Raw genomic sequence first — 24,438 nt, forward strand, 5'->3', positions numbered from 1 at the left:
CGCTGAATGACTGAGCCACCCAGGTGTCCCTACCACTTAGATTTTTATTTTATACTGACTGGGAGAGATCTTTCAAATGAAGATCTTTTAATATCTACCTCTCTTGTGCATATATTAATAGGAAAATGTAAGTGAAACTTGTCAAGGTATTTCTAAGTGGTGACTGTCACCAGACTGACAATTTAAAATCCATCCTCATTTTAGGGATGTTAAAATTTAAAACAAAGATTCCTTAATAAATTAGCATGGATACAGTCCTTCCCTTCATGGAACAATCCCCATTTTTTGAAGTTCTTTGTACCTTCCAGATCATCCCTCTTGGCTTTCCACACTATAGATATCCACTATACTGAATGTTGTGTTGCTGTTTTCTCGTTTTTCTCTACACTTTTAGTAAGTATGTACCCCCCAAACATGTTGTTTGACCTTGTTTTTGAAGTGTTCTGTAAATGGAATATATCCTATGTATTTTTCTATTCCTTCTATTATTCAATATTATGTGAGAGTCATCCAAGCTAACATGAAGAGCTGCTATTCCTTTTCACTGTTATCTAATATGCACTGTAGTCATATGCCACAATTTATCAGTCCTCCTGTTTGCTAAACATTTGTGCTCTTTCCAGAGTTTAGCTATTACAAATTGTTTTACTGTAAGCATTCTCCTAGTTGTCTACTGGTAAGCACATTTGAGAGTTTCTCCAAAGTCTAAAGCTGGGAGGAAGAGCCATTAATATTGGATCCAGAGTAGGCAAAACTTTTCTGTAAAGTGCCGGATAGTAAATACTCTAGACCTTGCAGGTCTAAAGGTAATCTATTGTTAACTATTCAAATCTGCCACTTTAATGAGAGAGTAGCCATAGACAATATATAGATGAACGCCTGTGGCTGTGTTGCCATAAGACTGTTTACAAAACCACGCAGTTGGCAAGATTTGGCTCTCTGGCTGCCAATTCCTGATCTAGATGGTAAACTCCTCATTCTGATCATCTACAAATGTGGCTAGATCCCCTTTGCCTCCTGATTATTCCAAGGAGACACGAGTCCTGTCTTTAGTCTGTGGACTGGACTGAAAGTCCATGTTTCAGGGACTTTTGGGGAAGAGAAAGAAGAACATGGGAACATGGCACTGGTGGTGCTTTCCAGGCTATAGTGTGCGACTGGTAGACATGGTCTTGGGGAAAACAAAGGCAGAGAGGAATGGACGCACAGCATGGCACTCATACTGGATCTGCCAGTCATGGGTGGAAGGTGAGGTTCTGTCTGACTGGAGGCTGGGGTCTCAGGCTGCAGCCTGGGTCACATCACAGGAGCCACTGTGAGGTCACTAGCAGGCTAGGAGATATAGACTATTCAAACGAGACAGCATTTCTTTTGGGGTTGCATGATTTCCTTTATTAGAGAAAGCAAAAAGTATCTCTAGGGATACTTCCCTGAGGCTGGATCTCCACTGTGAGCTTCCTGCCCGGGCTCCTATTTAAACGGATTTAGCTTCAATGACTATGGTCTCCATTGTCTCAGATGTCATGGTACCAGAGATCTCCAGATCTTTGCTGCCCGGGGCCTTCTCTAACTTGGCTTCTATGTTGCGCTTCTCTACTGTCTTAGCCACGAAGTCTAGCCCTCTATCATGTGACCTGACCACAGTTTTTGAGCCAGGAATGACTTTCAAGTTCTTGAGGAAAGAGCCGATTTTACTGGATTTCTTACTCACTGCGCCTGAACTGGTTATGGATTTGATCTTCCCCAATTTGTGAGCTGTCCTCGACTCCTTTGCCCCGGCGCTGTGGCCGCCACCCTTGTGAGAGCTGTGTCCTTTGCTTCTTCCATGGGTCTTCCCTTTTTCCTTTTTGTCCTCTCTTTTGTCGTCGCCGGATAAGGACCGGTGGGAGGATGATTTCCGGGTGGACTTGTCCCCTCCTGTCCTGTGGTGACTTTCCCTGGTCCTGTGGTGACGGGAACTTTTCCTCCCGGATGTCCTGTCCTTCTTTTCTCTTCTTTCTTTTTTTTCCTTCCGGGTTTCAGCATGGGGCAGGGAGACCTTCTGGCTTCCATCCCTCTCACTCATGTAGCCTTCACTCTGCAAGGTGGAGACGAGGGGTCCTACCGCTGAGCAGGCGGCGGCTTTCTCTGCAGCAGGTGCGCCGGTCGTCAATGCGCCTGCGAACACCACGTTCAGGCTGCTCCCTGGGGAGAGGCTGGCAGTCCCCGTCGTTGGGACCGAGGCATCTGCCGAGGACGTGCTTGCAGCCCCCAATGCCACGTTCGTACTCTCTGAGGATATACTGAGAGCCCCTGCAATGGCCTTGTTGGATCCACTTTCTCCCGGACTTCTGCTGGTGGCTCCAGACAGGGCCGTGCTTACCTGGCCTGTGCTCGAAGTCTTGGTGGCTGCTAAGCTCAGCGCACCTGACGAAGAGCTTGTTTTTGCCCCAGCCATGGCCAAGCCTGAGATAGTGCTCGTGGCCGCCCCCGCCATGGTCCCGACTGCCCTGGCGGCTGCACCTTCGGCGGTCCCGGCAGCCCTCGCCACTGCAGGGGAGCCCGGCATTCGGCTGTGCGCGTGATGGAGTCCTTCTCCCCCAGCGTACCCCGAAGAGGTGGCTCTGGACACCTCGCGAGGAGGCTTGTGAAGCCTGAACTCATCCCGATCCCCTTCTCTATGGAGCTCTGTGGTCTGTGCCAAGGGGAGAAGAAACAGGTAAGAGAGAGATGATAAACTGAGCCTAGAACTGTCTGCTCCTTTCTCAGCGTGGACCTGGAGCTGAGCTACTCAAGGGCTTCTAAGCGGCAGGACCTTCCAAATGATTGAATCTATGCTCCCACTTGAGGCATCTCAAGATCTCATCTACAGCGCCCCTATCAAATGGTCACTTGCTTTTTCCTTAACAATCCCAGCACCAGGAAAAGCACTGATATAACTCCCCATCCTCATATACTTGTCTTTTTTTTTTTAATTTTATTTATTTATTTGACAGACAGAGATCACAAGTAGGCAGAGAGGCAGACAGAGAGAGGGAGGGAAGCAGGCTCCCCACTGAGCAGAGAGCCGGATGCGGGGCTGGATCCCAGGACCCCGGGATCAGGACCCGAGCTGAAGGCAGAGGCTTAACCCACTGAGCCACCCAGGCGCCCCTATATTTGTCTTTTATACACATGTTTGCGTCTCTGCTGAACAGATTCCTAGAAGTAGGAATGCTGGGTCAAGGGATCCACACAATTTGCATTTGGGTGGCTGCGAAAATCGTGCGTGTGCACACACACGTGGGTGGTCCTGATTTTAATCAGCACACGGTAGTCATAGGGATAGAGAGTGAGGGAACGGCTTCCTAATTGCTAACAATGTTCCACAGCTGCTGAGACTAACTGGGTTGGAGTAAGCATTGGAGAAGAGACTGGGCCAGCAGGATGCCCATTTGGAGGGTAGGGGTTACAACCATGGGTATGAGACCAAAACAGCTGGTCTGTGACGTCTCTCTGAAATTCAGCCTTGTGGAACAAGTGGGAGAAGCACTCGGAAACTCCCTGAGATGTTAAATGCCCTAGTGGGGGCTCATTTGGCCCTGAGACTACTCAAGTGGAGTGCATTTTCCAGGTGAGCCTCAGAGAGCATCTGAGCTTCTGTAGACCAACTTTGAGCTGTGCTCCCAAAATACCCTGCCCCATTCTCTTGAGTCTCTGTTGATGCTTACCATTAGGCCCTTGTCATCCTCTAGGGGAACTGCTTCCGCTGTGTGCAGGGTCGGGGTACTGCTGCAGCTATCCACTGGTGGTCTCAGGAGATAGACAAGTTTTTCCCAGTAGCAAAAGAGGTCTTCTCGTGCATCTGAAGAGGGACACAGCTGCAGGTAGAAAGTGCGGCCGGTGGCAAGCTTCAAGCGCAGCTGCTGTTTCTCCCGATCGTGAATGGAGATCTTGACAAACTTGAGGGGAAGCAGCCTGGTGAGCTCTAGGGTCTTCGTGGGCTTGCGACCTCTCCCCTTGGTGGTCTGGGCGTGTCTGACATGCTCTTCACAGATTTTTGTTGGTCGAGCCAGCAGCATGACATCAGGTAGCGGGAGGATGGGGCTGGTGGACGCGATGCCCACGGTCACCATTCGGACACGGTTGTGCACGTCTATCACCTCTCCTTTTTTGCTGATCTGAATAAAGTCACTTTCAAACATTGGAGCATATTTGAAAATGTCATACTCTCCTCCCTTGTACAGCTGTCGCTGCAGGTCCCCCATGGAGGTATTGAACACGCCCATTGAACGGTAGCTGTGGGCCGTGTAGTAAGGTAACAAACATTCGCTGCTCATTGTTCTCTTCATTTGAGACAGCTCCACCAGCCACAAATCGAGTCCTTGAGAGAGAGAGGGAGTGAAGGCAACTGCCCATCTCCCTGCAGGGCTCTGCCTAAATCTCCTCTCACCACCTCATTTATCCTCCACAGTCCTTTGTGACCTGTCCCCATCACACACCCCTTTGTCCCAGCCTCCAAGCAGCCACCCCCTGGGGGCAGCAGGGTCACCAGTCTCTCCCCAAGCTAACGGCCACCTCCCCTCCCCCACTCCGGGGGGAAAGACTGACTCCCACAGGGTGGAGGTGTAGGGAGGCTGTATATTCTTTCAATCAAGATGTTAGGATGCATATGTATGAAACCATCTGCTTTTGTAAATATCTGGGTTGCTTTCAGTTTTGTCGTTGTTATAGAGATCCCTATAATGATCATCTTCCTGCAAGTGTATTTTTGCATCTGCTACCTTATGTCCTAGGGATCCAATCCTGGAAGCGAACTGTGGGCTTGCTAAGGGCAGGGATCCTGTTGGGACTGCTTTTCTCTTTGCCCTGGCATAGAGCACGTGCTCAAAGGCTCTCAGAAGGAGTTGCTGAGTAAATAGCCCCAAGGGGTTTTTGCTACCTGTTAGAACCAGAGCTCCATTTGTACAGTGGTTTCCAGGGTAGGGAGGCTTCTCTCACCCATTTTCTAGTATGAAGGAGATGAAATCTTAAAACCGTAATTTTATGATGATGAACTAAGTCTCAGAATTATCTTGGTCAGCGTCAGAACTCAGACCTGGATTCCATCCCAGGTCTTCTGATTCAGATCAGGACTTTTCTCTGCCTCAACGTTCATGGCTCACCATTAGACTCTCATTCTGCACCAAATATGGAATCGTTTGCAGTTAGCAATATGCGTGGGGACTTACTGGGAACCACAGGAATTCATACAAGTCTTGAATCACCATAGGATTTCCCGCACTGGTACGCCTGCTGCTTCACTCTTGATGTCTACCTGATAAACCACTGATGGTTCACTTCTTTGAAAAGCTCTTCAGAAAAATTATGGCAAAGACATCTTTCTGGCGTTGTTTTTTGTTTTGTTTGTTTGTTTTTTGGTTTTTTTACTTTACACAGGTGATGAATCCGAATATCCCCTCCCCCAGTTAGAAGACTACTTCTAAAATAAAATGTGCCCCCCTCCAGCTCAACAATTACCAGGTGGTGGGTATGTGCTATGGTGAGTGCTGTGAAGTGTGTAAACCTGGCGATTCACAGGCCTGTACCCCTGGGGCTGATAATACATTATATGTTAATATAAATAAATAAATAAATAAATAAATAAATAAAACCTTAAAAGAAATTACCAGGTGGAGGTTTTGAAATAAATCTCAACAACAAAATGTTCTTTTTAAAAACTTTACTTATTTATTTTAAGAAGGCTCCTTGCCCAGCAGGAGCCCAGTACGGGGCCTGAACTCACAACCTTAAGATCAAGACCTGAGCTGAGATCAAGAGTTGGACTCACAACCAACTGAGCCACCCAGGTTATAAACATGTTCTTTTTTATATCCCTGGTGCCTACCACAGTACCTGGTACATTGTCGCTTTCCAATAAATAGGAACTTGTTTTGGTCACCGAGATTTATTCTTCTATTTGTTTATTCCACAAAATTGATTGAGCAAGTATGAATTTGGGGACCAGCTAGAAAATGGAATTGCAAAGATAAAGGTTTTTACTTCTGAAGAGCTAAACATTTTTTTCCTAAAGGTGTTAAGTGACTTCTCAAAAAAAAAAAAAAGAATAAAGAGGCTTATATTCTATAATAAGGAGACAATCACTAAAAGTTAACACTCTCAGGTTTAAAAATAAGAAGTTGGCTTTTTCTATATTATAGCCAACCATATAGTCCCATAAGTTTATTTCTGATGAATGACTGATAATGAGAGAAAACACAATCATTTTTAAGAACTTACAAGCCAGCCATGTTACTAGGCATTTCACATTCCTTTAAAAATTTAATCCTCACAACTGATTTATGAATTATATGTACAACTACTATTCGTGTTTTATAAAGGAGCAAATCAAGTCTAAAAGAAGTTAAACAACTTCTTCAAAGTCACAAGAGATCAAAAGCACATGGAAGTCCCCACTTGTGGCAGTGGTTAAACTACACCAGACTCAGTCACATAAATAGAACATACATATATGAATATTGTGCAGCATCGATACCTCTACTTAATGAATATTATTAAGTGCCTACTTTGTGCCAGGCCCTGTTCTAGGTGCTAAGAGTACAGCAGTGGACAAAGCAGACAAACACCCTGGCTCTCAGAGCTTTTATATAGATAATACATGAGTAAAATAGTTGGCAGGCCCACTGATGATAAGTGCTGTGAAGAAAGAAAAAGTAGGAACACTGGATGGGAGCATGCTCAGGGGGAAGGGGGAGCAGGAGGTGGTGATCAAGAAAAGCTCAGTGAGATACAATATTTGAGCAAAGGCCTAAAGGAGGTCAAGGAGGAAGCTGTACAGACATCTGAGGGTGTAGCCTCTCAATCAGAAGGAATGGCAAGAGCCGAGACTCTGAGGTAGGAGCATTGCTGGTGTGTTAGTGGAACACCAAGGGGGCCGTGATGATGGTGACAAGAGTGGAATGAAAGAAAGTGGTTGGAGTTGAGACCAAGAAGCAACTGTGGTGACAGTGGGGGAGCAGATGGTGTTGTACAGGCCTTGTAAAACTGTGAGGTCTTTGGCCTTGCTCTAAAGGGGTGATGATGCTGTAGAGAGATCATTCTTACCATCATGTTGAGGAGAGATTGCAGAGGTGCAGGGGGACAGAAGTGGAGACTGGGTGGCTCCTGCAAGAGATGATGATGATGATGATGGCTAAGACGAGTGTGGTAGCAGTGCAAGAAGTAAAAAATGATCAGTTGCTAGATATGTTTTAATTGAGGCAACTATTATGTATCCTGGTGTCAAACAACTTTCAATCGATGTTAGTAGATTGAAAAACAGCAAGTTGCAAAATGGCATATATGGTATGCCATATGTTTTTGAATCAAAAATCTTCAAATGACATTTGTGTGTGTGTACATATGTGTGCAAAGATAGACAAGAAACTGGTAACAAAAACGACCTTGGGGCAACTTGTTGGCTGGGGGAAATGGTGGGATGGAGACCTAGCTCTCCAGGGCACTCTCTTTTATACCTTTCAGATTTTGATTTGTTGCATATACTACTTTTACATAAATAGATAATATTCTAAGACTTACAGAGCTATAAAAATGTTATGTCAGTAAAGCTCTATTCTTAGACCATTCATTGATTCAGGCCTTGATATAGAAAGAAATAAATAGCTTCATTCAAAGGTAACTCTCTGTAGCACAAAATTTCAGAATTTGAGAACCAAAACATAAAATATCATTCAAAATTTGTTTTCTGATTTCTCTTGAAGACCTTTCAAAAATTTATTCTCTCTTCCCAACCTTTAAAAGTCTGACACATCTCCTATCAAAAAAATAGAGATCAATAAGTCAGGATATGTTTACCAGTTGGCCATTCCATTGCCCATTATTGTGCTAAGAGCATTCAGGTTATCAAAGGTAAGTCTCAAAAATTATTAAACATGACTTTCATACAAATATAGAGAAACACCTCGAAGATTTAATTAATCTACCAATGAGGGAACCAGCAGGATGGGAAAGCTGGTTCCAAAGAGAATCGGAGGAATAGCCATTGGCATCGGAGAAAGAATGTCAGGTGGATGTAACCAAGTTAGTTACTGAACTGGTTAAATCTCTACAAGACAATAAAATCTTAACCTTTGGGGTTATCTTTTCTTTATAAGGCAGAAATCATTTGCATCTCTTCTAAACAAAAATCTGTAAGTCATTACAGAACTTCACAGACTCTGAGACTTGAATCAATAGTTGATAGCATTCTTAGGGACCAAAAATGTTCTCAAATTACATTATGATAGCTACAAAGTGTGAATACACTAAAAACCACTGAACTATACAGTTTCAATGGATGAATTTTATGGTATGTGAAATGTATCTCAAAAAAGCTTCTAAAAATAATAGATAGCAATACTTCAGTCTTACTGATACAATTCCATGGTTTTACTTCCTTCTCTTAGACAATTAAATAATCCTTGGGCTAGCATGTTAAGGAATGTTTTACTATGGCACCAAAAGTACATGTTGCCTGCCTTTCAAATGTTTTATTTACAAGTTTTGGGTAATTTTATTTATTTATTATTTTTATTCTTATTTTTTAAAGATTTTATTTATTTGAGAGAGAGATGATAGCAAGAGGGGGAGAGAGAAAGCCCAAGCTGGGGGGAAGGGCAGAGGGAGAAGGAGGAGCAAGCTCCCTGCTGGCAGGGAGCCTGACAATGTGGGACTTCATCCCATGTCCCCAGGATCAAGACCTGAGCAGAAGACAGATGCTTAACCAGCTGAGCCACACAGGCACCCCATGGGTAATTCTTCTTCTTCTTCTTTTTTTAAATTTATTTATTTATTTGACAGATAGTGAGTAGAAGTAGGCAGAGCAGCAGGCAAAGGGAGAAGCAGACTCCCCGCTGAGCAGGGAGTCCGATGTGGGGCTCAATCCCAGGACCCTGGGATCATGACCCAAGCCAAAGGCAGTTGCCTGATAGACTGAGCCACCCAGGCGCCCCGGGTAATTCTTCTTAACAAGGAAAATAGTGAAGTATGTGTGTGCCATGACCTTAATTTCAGAAAGCTCACGATCTCAGAGGAGAACACAGGGTAGAATCAGGGAACAAAACAGGAGGGTAATTAAATATATACTAGGGTAATAGTGAATGAGTTAAATGCATGGTGAGCCTAGTAACACCCATCCCGATATTAAAACCAACAGTAATTATATTGTATGAAAAACTGCCAGGGCGCCTGGGTGGCTTGGATGATTGGGCATCTGCCTTCAACTCAGGTCATGTCTTCAGGTCCTAGGAAGGAGCCTGATCTCGGCTCCCAGCTCAGCGGGAAGTCTGCTTCTCTCTCCAGCCCCATTAACCCACCGCTTGGGCTCTGCTCTCTTGTTTCTCTCAAATAAATAAATAAAATCTTAAAAAAAAAAAAAAAAAAACTGCCAAAGCCGCAATTCTAAGCACAATTTTCCATATATATTTTAATTGGCCTAAGATTAAAGAGACATAAGAAGTAAAAAGAATATATGATATACTGCTTATATGTAGACATGCAGGACTATAGGTGGTTCAAGTCTACATATATATCATGGGAAGAGGTTTCAGTCAATAACTTTTGTTCCCCGTCTGTTATTTTGAAAGCCAAGGCAAGCAGACTCTATATATAGCATTTTTAATGACTATGCCACCTGAGAGGGCATTGTTAGCTAGGGCAGGATGTGAGGGTGGGGAGATTTCCATACAGTACACAGTATGTATCTGTGGGGTAAATCCCCTGGCCTAAAATACAATCCCCAGTACTTTTATGTCAATGCTGCTAAGCAAGGTGGCGTGGGATGAGCTGCGGTTAGCTTTAGACACCTAGGACTTCAGGAAGCCAACCTGCTTTGTCTACCTCTGGCCCTGGATCAAGACTGCAGTCACCTTGACTCTTCCCCTGAGGGGCAGGATGCAAATCAGTTTGCTTCTGCCTTAGGTTTAAAAAGAAAATGAGCTGGTAGGTATAAAAGAAGCCAGACAGGTGATCTAAATAATTTCATTTCTCAGCATTATGATTCAACTCCTGTCACCCTCTCTTCCCTTTCTACTTCCTTTTTGCTTCCTTCATTCTTTTGTCCTGCACAGCCACATGTAGTCCCCCGTTGAGCCAAAAATTCTGCCCTCATTTTGTTTCGAGACCATTTCCCTCTCAGCTTCCAATCTTGCTATGTTAATAAGCCGGGAGATGGCCTCCCTTGGCTTATATATTTCTCTCTTTGATGCGATACTAAGGAAGCTTGCCATTAAATATACACACAAATACTAAAGCTGTTCACAATAACGATAAAGACACTGCATACAGGTGGCTGATTCAACAGCTAGGATAAGATAATTATTACAATGAAATATTTAATTTAACCCTAAAAAGTCCTGGATGAATGTACAATCAATATTAACATTGATTATCTCTGAGGGGTGACACTAGAAGAATTTTGTCTATTGGCTGGTTTGCCTTTTCCAGCGAGGATGTATTTTACAGTTAGAACCAGAAATATATATCTAGTTTAGAAAATTAGCTCTAAGCTTTCTGGCCATCTGTTATCTCTGTCTTCTGCTAATTAAACCAAAGATTTCTGACAAAGGGCATAGTTTTATCTTATTTTAAATTGGAAAGTAGAAAGGAATTCCTCTATAATGTCAATTTTTATTTATATAAATTGAAAAGTGAAACATCTTTCTACCCTTTTAATTCCGTTTACTGGAATGATTGATTTGTAAACTCCCTGTCATCGCCCTGTGGGTATACATACACACACACGTTAATATAAACCCAAAAGTTTTTCAGGTAAAAACAGGATTATGCCATTCATACTGGTCTGCACCTTTATCCTAAATATATCTAGTACTTTTTTAGAATGATACATTATAGATTAATTTTACTCATTTTCACGGTCTCAGAGTGTCCTGTCAAATGGACGCACCATAGATTATTCAATAAGTTTCTCAGTGAGGCACATATAGACCATTCTTGTTACAAAAAACACTGCAGGGAACACTTTGTGCATATATGGCTATGTGCTCATGCTCTTTTTTTCTCCCCCCTGATTAGTAGTTCTAGAAGGAATAAAGGTTTGTGAGGTTTTAAAAACCCTTTTCAGAAGAGGCTATGTAATTACCAGAATATCCTGGGTATCATTTTTAAACAGATATAAATAAACCTGATCAAGTTCAGACGAGAAAGATAGGGAAAATATAAAGAGCTTTGAGGCCACATCCTAAGAGGACCATTAAAGGATCTCTGGCCTGGACACAAGAAATCTCTGTGGTTACATAAGAAGCATCTTCCCTTATCTGAATGGTTATTCCTCAGACCAGGAAAGAGGACTAGAACTGTGGGATATCAAATGATAAAGCAACAAAGATGGACCTTAGGTTAGTGTAAAGGCAGATCATTTATTGGTGAACTGACAACCATCCCACTTTCTCTGGTGGCAACACACTGGCGTTCCTTGCCCGCCCCCATGCTCTTCCTAAGCGTGGTTGGGTAGGGCTGATCTTACACCACCCCCAAATCCAGGAGAGAGTACAGACCTAGAAATAGGCAACAGAACATTCTACTGCCTTGGCTGTGATGCTGGAGGTGCCCGTGGTCATGCCACCCAAGCCAGGAGGATGACCCATAGTTCTGAAGGGTTTGCTGGAACTGTTAGGGAGAAGAACCCAGTTCCAGTGTTAACGAGTCAACCGATAACTCCTGGCATCCATTGTGTGGCCATGAAGGAAAGTGGGCCTCACATGAAGTCAATACAGATCTGAGAAATGAAAATGAACATTTCTGATGTCAGGATCCAGCAGTGCCAGACTGAATTGTTATCTTCTTTGTTAGGGGTTCAGTGAGGTTTTCTAACTCAGTTTCAGCTGAGGCCACAAAGGTCTAGAATACTATAATTAAAGGAATCAAGAATCTTCCTATCCTAAAATAGAATACTATATCATCTGTGACATAGTAAGAAGCAAAACAGGTTCTGCCAGTAATAGCGTTTGCCCACCTCCCATCCTTAGAAAACAAGGGCTTGAAAAGTCAAGAGAAAGAGATGTTGGTGCACTACAAATTTCCTCTAACAGCCCCACATGGGGGAAGGAAAGTGGGTGCTTGCCTCCATGAGAAGCCAAGTGACGGGGCCTGAAGGGACTACTCACTGAACTTGACACTTACCTAACAGAGTTTAGGAGACCTAAGGACTGGTGTCTAAGTCCCACTTGGAGAAAAAGTACTGGTGAAAGTTTGTGGAAGATCTGCTTATTTGGTCTCAAGAGGGAGAAGAGCTGTACTTGGGACAAATGGTGCACCTATCAGTTGCAGGGCAAGGATCCCTGAGTCTTGCAGTAGAGTCATGGAAGGAATAAATGGCATGCAGTTCATTTTCAAGGAAAATTCACCCAAGAGGACAACCAAGATGGGGAAAGGGATCCCCGCAGAGCTGGAAGGAGCAGGAGGTACATTGAAGCTGCAGCAGTAGATGTCCAAGAGCTGAGGGTTGGGCTCATTGCCCAATCCAAGTAGCATCTCTCACATTAAGAGAACTGCTGTCAGAGTCCTCTGAAAATGATGACAACAACAAAACACATGACCAAATTTTACTATGGAAGAAAAAACAACAATTGTGTATCCACCACATGCAGAGGGCATCGACCCCAGATTAAAATGGTAGTCTCATTGAATGCTGTGCCTTGTTCCCTTCTCCCCCACAATCTGAGCACAAACAGGTAGGTCCAGATCCAGGTTAATGGGAAGGTAAAGAGGAGGAGCTAGGACATGGTGGAAAAGTCACCATGCTTCTAAGTCAGAAGCAGGTTCATGCTTAGGTTGAGGAAAAGCATTAAATTGAATACATGTTTGGATTTTTTATTATTATGCTGATCTGGACTGGTCTTGCTTTCTCTTTTTTTAACTTTTCATGATGGAAATTATCAAACATACAGCAACATAAGGAGAATAGAATAAAGAACCCCCACCTACCCATCACCCAGTTTCAGTAATTGTCAACTCATGGACAAAACATCTTTCATCTCTTCCCCTACGTATTTCTCCTCCTTCCCAAAGTTGTAAAAAAGCTAATCTTGAGCATCTTATTATTTTATAAATAATTATTTCAATATATTTCTGTGCAAGATAAGGATACTTTTAACATAACAGGACCATTATCATACCTTAAAAATTAATAATTAATCATCAAATCGCAATTTCAGATTTCCTTGTTGTTTTGTACAATAAGGAAATGACTTTATACAATTGGTTTGTTTGAACCTAAATCCAAACAAAACCATCACATGCTTGATATATGCTTCTTAAAGTCTTTTAATCTACAAGTTGCAGACTTGTTACAGACACAAGGTCACTTGTCTCAGTGTTTTGTGTATTCTGGACTCGTCCAGTTGCATCTGTCTGTGTTATTTGTCATGTTCCTTTATCTCCTATATTTCCTGCTAGCTTGGATTTAGATCTAGGGGGTTGAGATTTGGGTCTGACTTTTTTTTTTTTTTTGAGTAAGACTTCTGTGTAGGTGGTTTTGTGTACTTCCTATTGCATTGCATCAGGAAACATAATATGTCTAGTTGTCTCTCTGTTGTGTTAAGATTTATCAGTACATTACAGTGTTATCAAGCTAATGTATAAACTATAAATTTTCCTGCTGGCTTTTCACATAATGATTTTAGCAACCACTGATGATTGTTGGCTAAATCCATTGTGTCATTGAGATTGCACTATGACAGTATTCTATCACTCCTTCTTTGTGTATTAGTTGATATTCTTCTCTAAAGAAAGACCTTCCCTTATTAAATATTTGAATACTAAACTGAGATATGGTTCTTCAAGAAAGGCAGAAGACATGTTTTATTCTTTCCCTTTGTTTTCTGGTTTTCAGAACAATACCTTGGTTCTCCAACATCCTCCAAATTGATCAATAGGTTGAGATTTTTTTTTTTAAGATTTTTATTTATTTATTTGACAGAGATCACAAGTTGGCAGAGAGGCAGGCAGAGAGAGGAAGGGAAGCAGGCTCCCTCCTGAGCAGAGAGCCTGATGTGGGGCTTGATCCCAGGACCCTGGGATCATGACCTGAGCTGAAGCAGAGGCTCTAACCCACTGACCCACCCAAGCGCCCCGAGATTTTTTTTTTTTAAGCATCTTATAAACTCATGATTTTAACATTTGGCTGTTCTTCTATTCTTCATGGTTACCATTCTTTTTGATGCCCAAATTGTTCTATCTTCGACAAGTGGGAGCTTCTTGAATTTAGCTCCAGTGAACTGGACTTTCTAAAACCAAAACAAAGGGGGACACCTGGGTCGCTCAGGAGGTTGAGCATCCAGCCCTTGGTTTAGGCTCAGGTCGTGATCTTGGGGTGACCTGGGGTGGAGCTCTGCATCAGGCTCTGCACTGGGTATTCAGCATGTCTGTTTGGGATTCTCTCTCTCCCTTTGCCCCTCCCCCTGCTTGAACACACTCTTTCACTTTCTCAAATAAATAAAATATTAAAACAAAAAAATAACAGAACAAAGGGATTATGTATTTTTATGAATATTTTCTGAAAGCTATGAGAAAATATTAGGCCTCTTAGGGTTACATTTAGGTGAGGACAAAGACAAATCCCAGTGAATGAGCTTGAAGGTATTATGAGAAAGAGAATAAAGTTACTTATGATTGCACTTCATGAAGACTTGGCAAATGAAAGGCACGTATTACAATAGTTACTGATGATATTTTGCTTTCCCAGATGAGAACACTTTATGAAGTCTGTAAATCTTTCAACCTGAACCAAATAGGTATAAATCTACCCTTTTCAAAGGAATTTACAGTCTATTTTAAAATATAGTACTATATTAGTTAACACTAGGTTTGGTGTTAGTGACAGAACTTCAAAATAACAGAGGCTTAGAAAATGTAGTTTTATTTCTCTTTATGTTAAAAAAGAAAAAAGTGATTCCATGCTGGCATCGAGGATCCAAGCTCATTATGACCTACAGCTCTTTTGCCTTACCCTCTGTTGTCTTCAACATGCAATTTTCACCACATGATATAAAAGAGCTGCTCTAGCTCCAACCATCATATCCACGTTCTTGTCAGTAGGAAGGGAAAAAAAGAGTAGGATGACTGCCACTAAGGACATCCCCTGGAAATTGGGCTCATCACATCTACGATGTTCCATTGGCTAAAAAATAGTCTTCTGACTGAAAAATGTAGCCTTTATTCTGGAAGCCCTAGGCCCAGATAACCTTTAGGAAGTCAGTTACCCAGAAAGAAGTAGGGAGAGTAACTGTTTAGAGAAAACAGCATTCCTTGCCTCGAGCCCAGATTTAGAGAGAGAGAGAGAGAGAGAAAATACTACATCTTTTGGGCAGGGTATTTCCACACACATCTTAAAACCTCAGAATGTGGGAGAGGGAATCATGTAAATTATCCCCCTTCTCCACACTCCTGAGTGTCTTGACTATGTAGGGCATCTAATATGTGAAACAAAATTAAGCTGTAGTCTGGTAATTTACATTCAAAATGGAAAATTTTAGATAATTGCATTCCTATCCAGCAAAAATGATGGAATAATTTTCATTTAATGTTTCATTATTTATCCCTGTTCAGTATATGCCATCTCTGCTTCCACTGAGATTTCTTGGTTATTTCCTTCATGCCAGAAGTAAGACTCACATATTATACTTCAACCATATACTACTTCTAAGGCAAGACATGCAACTAGCACCCACCATTCAGAGTTTATGGAATTCAGGACTCAAAAGGATGGTACAAGGAGACTTGGGATCAGAGAGAGTAAGTAGCTTACTCAAAGAAAAGTAACTTAATATGTAAGAGAAATGGGATTCCAATACAAGTTTCTTTGTCTCAAAGCCCAAATGCACCTTGTTTTTTATGCAATTCATACTGGTTTTCTGCTCTTCCACTAAGGTTTAGGGTAAGAAGGTAATCATCTATTTGTAACTCCTATGGGCTTCCATTTAAACTTCACAAAACAATAAATTTCAATATATTTCTCTGAAGTGTTTTATGGTCATCGTCTTTTTTAACTGTCTAACCCAGTTTGGTGATTATTCATTCAACACATTTTTTTTTTTAACATCCCTTTATACGTACCAGGCATTGTGATTCTTGCTGAATATATAACAGGGAGCAATACCACACATAGTCTTTACCATCATGGAGTTTCTAGAAGAGTGGGGAAGAGAAACAGTAATGCAAAAATCACCCTCCAAAATGTACAATGACAACTGTCATAATGAGTATAAAGAGAAAGCTCTAAGGGCTCATCTGTGTATAATTGGCGATTTTGACTTAAGGACACCAGGAAGGCTTCCCAGAGGAAGTGACATGAAGGCTAAGACTTGCAGTGTAATTTAGAGTTAAAACAGGCAAAGCAGGGCAGAGAAACTGTTTCAAGGCAATGCGAGCAGATGTTTGAAGAGATGTTGGGGGTATGCTTGAGGGCTGGAGTGAGAATGGGTGAGCAAGCTGTGAAATGAGACTGGCAAGGAAACCAGAGAACAGCCCTGTGGTGCCTTGTATAGGGACACTCTTATCCCCTTTCACAGATGAGAAACCCGAGACTCAGAGCTCTTGAGAATTTGCCTAGAGTCTTCCAGCTAGTTAGATGGTGGAGCCAGAATTCAAACTGTGGTAGAGAGTAACGGATCCCCTAAAGATGTTGATGCCCAATCTCTGGAACCTGTGAATGTGTTAGGTTACATGGCAAAGAGGAATTAAGGTAGAAGATGGAATTAAGGTTGCAGCAAACTGACCTTAAAATAGGGTGATTATTTTAGATCATCTTGGCAGACCCAGGGGTAAGCACCAGGATCCTTACATTTGGAAGAGGGAGACAGAATTGCTTAGGGTGGTATAAGGTGAGAGAACTTGACCAGTCATTGTTGGCTTTGAAGATGGAGGAAGAGATCCACGAGCCAAGGAATACGGGTGGTCCTAGAAGCGGAAGGGGCAAGGAAACAAATTCTACCCTAAAGATCCTCCAGAAAGGATCGCAGGCCTGCTGAAACCTGGATTTTAGCCTGATGAGACTCATTTTGGACTTCTGAACTACAGAATTGTAAGATAATACATTGTGAACCACTGAATTTGTGATCATTTGTTACAGCAGCAGAAGGAAGCTACCACACAGCCTATCCCCATTGGCTTCACAGCCCACCCCGCCTGCAAGAATGCCTTAACCGTCAGCCGGGCTAAACCAAGGACTGTAAAGCTTAAACTCAAATGCTTCCTACCACTTTGAGTCTAAGATTCTTCAAATATCATTTCCAAACCGTACAGCAAAGGGTGTGTATAGTTTTTACATATGCCTTTTAGTTTTGTGAATTTTGAAAGGATGTGGTTATAGCCTTTGACATCAGAGGAGAAGCTCCACAGTGTTGACTGAACACTGATGAAAAGATAACACTGGAGGCAAGGGGCCTTTCACAGCTCTCGGAAAATCAACCGCCTCCCCAGCGCGTTCCTCGTGCCGGAGCCGTTTCCACTGGAGGTGCCACGGGGTGATGCCCATGGTGCCTCCCTTCCAAAGACTTGGATCATGAACAACTTTATCCTCCTGGAAGAACAGCTCATCAAGAAATCACAACAAAAGAGAAGAACTTCTCCCTCAAACTTTAAAGTCCGTTTCTTTGTTTTAACCAAAACCAGCCTGGCATACTTTGAGAATCGTCAAGGGGTATGTGAGCACTTTGTCTTGTCTTTTTTTAAATAGTTATTTTTTTTTTTAAATTTAGAGTGGGCTGAATTATGAAGATATACGTGGAATAAAATCAAGCCAAAGGGGCCACAGACATGCTTGCTAAATAACAGCCTAAAAAGTACAGTAAGAGTCATCATAAGAGAAGGTGGAAAAATGTCCAGAGGTGGGGGGGTTATATTAAGGTGACTTTAGTTCTAACATCTGCAAAAGAATAAGTTTAATATTCATTGGTGGTTTTTTCCTGCAGGTTTAATTATAAGATTATAATATTTTATGTGACAAATGTTATGATTGGATATAATTTGAATTTCACCTGAAGTATACTAGATTTTATGGGACATAGATTAGTAAAATATTAGCATTTAATGGGACCTAAGGGATGATCTCGCTCAGCTTCCTTAATTTAAAGTTGAGGAAACTGATACTTGCAATGGTTAAGTGATAAGTTTAGTGTAATGTTTTTATTAATTTAATTCTATTTGTTCCAATGGTCATTACTCACTTACTATATTGGAATAATATTCCCCAGGCATTTAATTATCTAACATTTACAAGGTCCAATGGTAAATTTTTTTATCCCTTGGAAAACTTCACAGGAGACAGGGGCTGTCACGATATTGTGCAGTATAGACCATTGGTTCTTAGTCAGAAGATTATAGCTACTTAGCATCTTTATATGCCTAGAGATATTCTTATATTCCACATTAGTGATATTGTTATGATTGCTCGTGTTGCTTTGTTATCACTGATGATAATACTGTTATTAGACCAAACTCTACTCTCTAGGTGACTGAGCCTGAGCAAATAAATGCCTGCATCTTTTTGCACCAGATTCTTTCTTTCCAACATGAAAGATCTGAAAATACTACCTATAAGTTCTTTGTTCTTTAAACATTCTAGCACCTGTTAAGTCCTTCTCAGCCAGTTTTCAAAGCATGTGTGTGACTTTTAACTCTATCATTGTATTATTTTTTCCCCATCATTAAGGAGGGAAGGCAGCATTTTCACTGATATTTTCCTGCAGGGGAAATAACATTAGGGGCTTGGTGGAGACTTAGAGACAAAGGCATCCCCATTCCTTGCTGGGATCTGATTTCATAGGTATAGACATGAATTTGGAATCTTTTGAGAGCCAGGCTTGGACGTGTGCAGTGAAATGGAGCCTCGAAGGACGCCAGGCTGGGTAAGGAACCTATGGATGCCACAGCTGAAATCAGACTGCTGCTTCTGTAGAGGCTCAGGCACGCTCATCTTCAGCATTGGTAACGGTCAATAATCAATCGGAAGGCATGTGGGATTACTTACGGACAGGGCCCCCTTGCTAGATACTCAGTACATATTTATTGACTAAGTTAACATTGGGCTAACAGTCAACTCGAAGGATTCATTATACACAACTGAAAAACCACATGGCATCGGTCAGTTTTCTCTCTTACTGTGACATTAGAACTTCTTGTTTCATACTGAAAGAGCAGTCATTTCTTTTAATTATTTTTCCAGAGCCCATTTTTCAGCTTTCTCCAATTTGTTTTCCTGACATTTGTTTTCCAGGCATCGTCAGCTTTTGTTAGTGCTGATTATTTTTGAGCAGCGTTGCTGTTTGTGGGCTGTTTGGTGGTGAATTCAGTACAATATTATTTGCAAATAATCACACAACCAAATGGTCTTGATTCTGAATTTTGTTGGTTATAATTTGCATATAGGCAATGGTGTAAAATCACTGCCTTATTCATTTATATTTTTAAGATTTTATTTATTAGAGAGAGAGAGAGAGAAAGAAAGTGCACAAGCAGGGGGAGGGGCAGAGGGAGACTCCCCACTGAGCAGGGAGCCCTATATGGGCTCAATCCCAGGACACTGGGATCATGACCTGAGTCAAAGGCAGACACTTAACTAGACTGAGCCACCCAGGTGCCCTTCACTTATTCTTTAGTTATTATAAAAAAAATTCCAGAGCACTTAATTCTGGGGAACCATAAGCTATAGTTCCTAACATTTCCATATGGGATATAACAGATATATCATGTACAAACATCAATTTTTTTTGTTTTCTAATGCCTATGGTTTATATTCATATACAACATTGATAAAAGCATTTCTTCAAATATTATAAAAATCCATTAGAAATTTTTCCAAGGTCATTGAGAAAGTCAGGTATGTGAGCTATTACTATTCATGCTCTATGTATGTTCCGTTGTTTAGGGCCATTGATTTGCACACAAGTGTGCACCCATACAAAACAATAGCATAGCACTTGTGGGAAGAAACGATTTTAAAAAGATTAAAGCCATAGTCCTAGCATCTGTAAAGTAGGTGTGATAATAGTATTCACTTCGTGAGAATATGGTAAAGATTACCAGATAGAATGCATTTAGACTGAACTACTTGAAATGACTACTCAGTAGATCAAAAAAGGAGAGAGATTAGCAGTTTCATAGAGTTCAACTTAATAGATGAAGTACTTAGCATAAGCCCAGCTACTTAGTAAAAATTAGCCATTATTTGTATCATCATCGTGTCTCCGAAGGAGCAAGCAGCATGGCATAACACATTCACTTTCAAATGAAGGAAAACATCAAAGTAGTCTTCAAAGTCAGGCTAACATCGGGGGCCTGGATTCTTTCTACTCCGTGACTAAACGCAAGTCTGCGGGGAGAGATATGTATGCACGATGAAATGCAGGATGCTGAGCCAACTATCGGCCCTCTCGAGGTCACCGCTTCTTTTTCACTCTTCTTATCTGTAAAATGCTGTTCCTTGCAGTTTAAAAATAATCCCACCTTTTCAGAAAAAAGAAGTCTGTCATTCTGCAAATGCAGTAAGTCTTTTTCCAACTCTAAATACCATTTTCTAACCTTAAATATCCATGTTCATACTGATGGAGCCTCTTACTTTAACACAGATTTGGGTCCGGGTAGTAAAATGTGCGGGTGTCCTCAGTGGAGCCAGGAAGGGCCTTTGCCCTGATGCAGGGGGCCAGAAGGAAGCCTGGAGTTGGCAGGTCATGGCTCACTGGCCCGTGTGCTTGCAGACAGCTCCCCGTGCCTGCCAATTTCCCTGCAGAGTGGCCTGTGATACCTGGCATTCTTTAGCAGAGGACAGTGAGATCGGGGCCCCGTGGTGTGTGGGTAGAGGTTTAAAACTGCTGTGCTGGCCATGGCAGTGGGGAGCCTCAGGGAGCCCCCATCCATAGTGTTGGCGGATTTCTCGTCAATACTCACGTCATGGCCCATTTCAAACTGCCGTTGTGATGTCTCCTGGCTCCCAAAATTCCTCAAAATTTAACCATCAGCCCCCACGGGCCACAGCAAGCCAACTCCAACACACCACTGGGCCGCTTTACAAACAATGTCAGAGAGGGGGTCGCTAGCTGGGCAACGTGCCTGGCTGCACATGAGTGAGAACAGACCCTTTCCAGGCGTCAGAGAGAAATGGAGGGCCTTGGGTCCTTCCAGTAAGTGCAGAATGGAGGGGGCAGCATAGATGGAGACAAGCAGCAACTGGTGAGGCCAGTAGAGCCAGCTAGCACTGGGTTCAAATTCCGGCTCTATCAGCTTCTGGATGTGGCTCTCGGGCAAGGTATTTAGCCTCTTTAAACCTCTGTTCACTCTTTGTGAAGTGAGGACCCCAATTCTACCTACCTCAGGTGATGCTGAGTATTTCATGAGAAAGGCACGTGAGAAGCTGGGCCCTATGGGTAGCACCTCCATCTTCGGAAGGACTCTCAGGAGAACTGCAAAGGTTTCCCTGTTTTAATGTCTCTGCACCTTCAAGATTAAGCCTGTGCTGCTCACAAGCATGTGGGAACCATTCCATGTATGTGGGGCAGGATACACAGTCAAGGCCACCGTGCTAGTGAGTGTCTGGTCATGGGTCTCCACTCCGCACAGGCTCTTCCCGTGAGCCTGCAGTCCGATCTAGCAGTAGAAACATCTCCAGGAACATGCATCTTTCTTAAAGATCGTCCCCTTCCCTTGCTTTTTCCTTGCTTTCCTTGCATGTCAAAAACATATTTTCTGGTGTCACGTAATACTGGGTCAAAGACTTCCCCACTAATAAGCCACAGTTTTGAGTAAGTTGCTTAAGGCTGCATGACTCTGCGTAAAGCTATTTACATTTTTTGTAATGATTAAACATTTCGTCTTCATCTTGTTTCTTTTAGTGAGAAGGAGGTTACCATTATTTCAATAATCATAGTAGCTAATATTTACTGAACACTTACTAGGTGTCAGTCACTGTGCGAAATGTGGATTATTTCATCTAACCCTTACCACCATCCTCTAAATTTGGAAGTAGTAGTATCTTAATTTACAGAGCAGATAACCGAGGCAAAGAAAATTTCAATAACTTGTGCTGAAAGAATTTAAATAACTGCCACATGTCTCTAAGGTCTACACAGCCCCCCGCCCTCTGTAAATGGTACTTATTACTATTAGCAGTAGTGACCCAGGGCAGTTGGGACCTCCTCCGGGTCACTGCAGCACGCACAATGCCTTCTTGCTCTGAAGTCCTCAGTGGAGAGGGCAGTCCAGAAGATCAGCAAGCCAGGGCAAGGGATTTCTGCAGTAAAGCATGTCGTCAGCTCTATCATTTCCACCCATACTTCAGGACAAATCTTTGTCTTCATTGCTTCAGGGAGCCCCACTATGTGTTCAAAAAGAAATGAGAGCCATGGCCAGCTGTGTCTCCTAAAGTTCCTCTAGATCTTCTCTCCATTTTCTATGGTCACTTTCCCCATGAAAGCTGCTAGCTGCTCTCACCTGGGACTGCTACCACCTCCCAATGGTCTCCCTGTGCCCACTCTGCCCCAGGCCCCCCACAACCCTATGCCCCACACAGCAGCCAGCATGGCACATGGTGACTGTGATCATGGCCTGATGATTCTTACTAGAAGTGGACATGTCCCTGTAGCGCTTCTCCCCTTAGACCTAGAGCAGACACCAGAATCTATCACAGGCCGTCCTCCGTAACATCTCATGTCTCCTTTTCTTCCATCTATCTGGGGTCCAACTACATTAGATTTCCTCCAATGTTAAGGCCCGCATTTTGAATGTCATTTGCTTGGGAAGCCTTCCCTGATTTCTCTGGACTAGGTCATCTGCTCCTGTTATCCTATGCTTAGCCATACCTATCCTCTCTTCAGAACATGTCCAGAATTGCAATTACCCATTTATTAAAGTGATAATTGTGCTAATGTCATTCCCCCACCCTCCTGTAGATTATAAGCATTACGAGGGCCAGCACCCAGTTTGGTAAAGAGGGCTTCACCAGGGTCTATAACAGTGCCTAGCAAATATTACTCATCATTCATTATTCGTGGAAGGAAGAAAAGGAGAGAAAGGGCAAGGACAGGAGGGGTAGATACCATGGGAGAGGTTAGAGTTACACAAATGAACCCCTAGAAGAATAAGGTTCAATTCCAAAAAGCAGAGAACAAAGTAAGTTATCTAGGACTTCAAAGGGAAGAGTTCTGGCGTAGGAGTAAGTAAACAAGGCTCCCTGGAGGTAGAAGTTCATGGCCCAGCTTTGAAAGAGGAAGAAGAGGCTTCAGGAGGTTGGAATATTAAGAGTTGGGTCAGAGAGGCACCTGTAGGAACCAGCAGGTGGGCCAGCCCTCCTCCCCTACCTCTTTTTAGGAGAACAAAGCATTCTGTTCTCTTTGGTCCTCCTCACTGTCTTACCCTTCCTTCCCCTCTACAGCTAAACCCTTTGCTGATAATATTCTTAAAGCTACCTGAGCATTTTTGTTTGCAGCTTTCATCAGCCACAGTCTCTCCTGCTCATTCCTATGTGACTGAGTTGCCTTCTGGCTGGGACTTTGCTGACACTTGAGGCTCCGTACAATTTATTATCCATGCAATATCTACAATGAACTTTTAAAGTGACAAATCAGGACTTACTCCAGATTTTAAAGCCTCCCATGGCTGCTTAGAGTATTTAAGTAAATCTTCAGCTATAGCCTACAAGACTCTTCATCCAGGGGTCCCTACATGCCTTTCCAATTTCATTTCACACCACACTCTCTTGATCCACCAGGCTTCTACCACATCTGCCTTCTTTCTGAGCCTTGGACACTCCAAGTTCATGCTCCCCTTAGGGCCTTTGGACACGGCCAGAACTAGGGTAAGGCAAGTGGGGGGTACACCTGGGGAGCTCAGTCTGTGGGGTATGCAAGTGCAGGGTTTTGCATTCATTTTTCCTGTGGTCAGGAGCACCCCCAGGCTTTTGGCAGGGCTGGTGCTTGATTCTTTCTGTTTAAATATTTTCTTTTGTTTTGTTTCTTTTCTAAGTACACAGATACTTCAATACATCAGCATCTCCATATAGTAATTGTTTATTGATGTGCTTCCCTGTTTATTTTCTGTCTGTGTATCCCCTGGAGAACCTTACTCATGACAGCATCACCAACACCTAGAACAGTGCAGGGCGCACAGAAAGGGGCCAGTAAACACCCAGGGAGTGAACAAAGGTTACAAAAGTAAAATTGGATTCAGAAGAGCATCTGGGAGCTAAGAAAAAAATGGGGGCCTTGTTCATTGAGGCCAAGGGAAGTAAGGATCCAAAGCAAAGTACTTTGTAAGTCAGGCCACTCAAGGCCGAAAACGTGTGCAGTTTCAGCATCTGCCTTAATGGATCTTCTTTGTGAACTGATTTTTTTTTTTTTTTTTTTTGACAGACAGAGATCACAAGTAGGCAGAGAGGCAGGCAGAGAGAGAGGAGGAAGCAGGCTCCCTGCGGAGCAGAGAGCCCGATGTGGGGCG

The 24,438-nt window shown here is 42.7% G+C and overlaps 2 protein-coding genes across 2 annotated transcripts in view; one reads left to right on the top strand and one right to left on the bottom strand.

Annotated features, from left to right (window-relative positions):
* Positions 1-1,474: 1,474 nt before the first annotated feature.
* GARIN3 (golgi associated RAB2B interactor family member 3) lies at positions 1,475-4,298 on the bottom strand. Its single transcript, XM_059416544.1, has 2 exons — positions 3,690-4,298; positions 1,475-2,674 (listed from the first exon to the last, which is right to left on the bottom strand). The coding sequence occupies exons 1-2, from the start codon at positions 4,296-4,298 to the stop codon at positions 1,475-1,477; spliced, it is 1,809 nt and encodes a 602-aa protein (XP_059272527.1).
* Positions 4,299-17,354: 13,056 nt separating this feature from the next.
* ITK (IL2 inducible T cell kinase) overlaps positions 17,355-24,438 on the top strand; it is a 67,875-nt gene continuing 60,791 nt past the window's right edge. Inside the window, exon 1 of the mRNA XM_059417243.1 lies at positions 17,355-17,653. Within this exon, the coding sequence (XP_059273226.1) occupies positions 17,516-17,653 (138 nt within the window). The 5' untranslated portion in view covers positions 17,355-17,515. The remainder of the gene's footprint in view (positions 17,654-24,438) is intronic.

The sequence above is a fragment of the Mustela nigripes genome, chromosome 12 (genome assembly GCF_022355385.1).
Source record: "Mustela nigripes isolate SB6536 chromosome 12, MUSNIG.SB6536, whole genome shotgun sequence".
Taxonomy (NCBI): domain Eukaryota; kingdom Metazoa; phylum Chordata; class Mammalia; order Carnivora; family Mustelidae; genus Mustela; species Mustela nigripes.

Bases quoted from the DNA above. Each gene is read 5' to 3' on its own strand.
- GARIN3 (XM_059416544.1), bottom strand. From the start codon at position 4,298: ATGAGCAGCGAATGTTTGTTACCTTACTACACGGCCCACAGCTACCGT. The intron at 2,675-3,689 runs GTAAGCATCAAC...CCCTTGGCACAG, and splicing joins AGGATGACAAGGGCCTAATG to ACCACAGAGCTCCATAGAGA.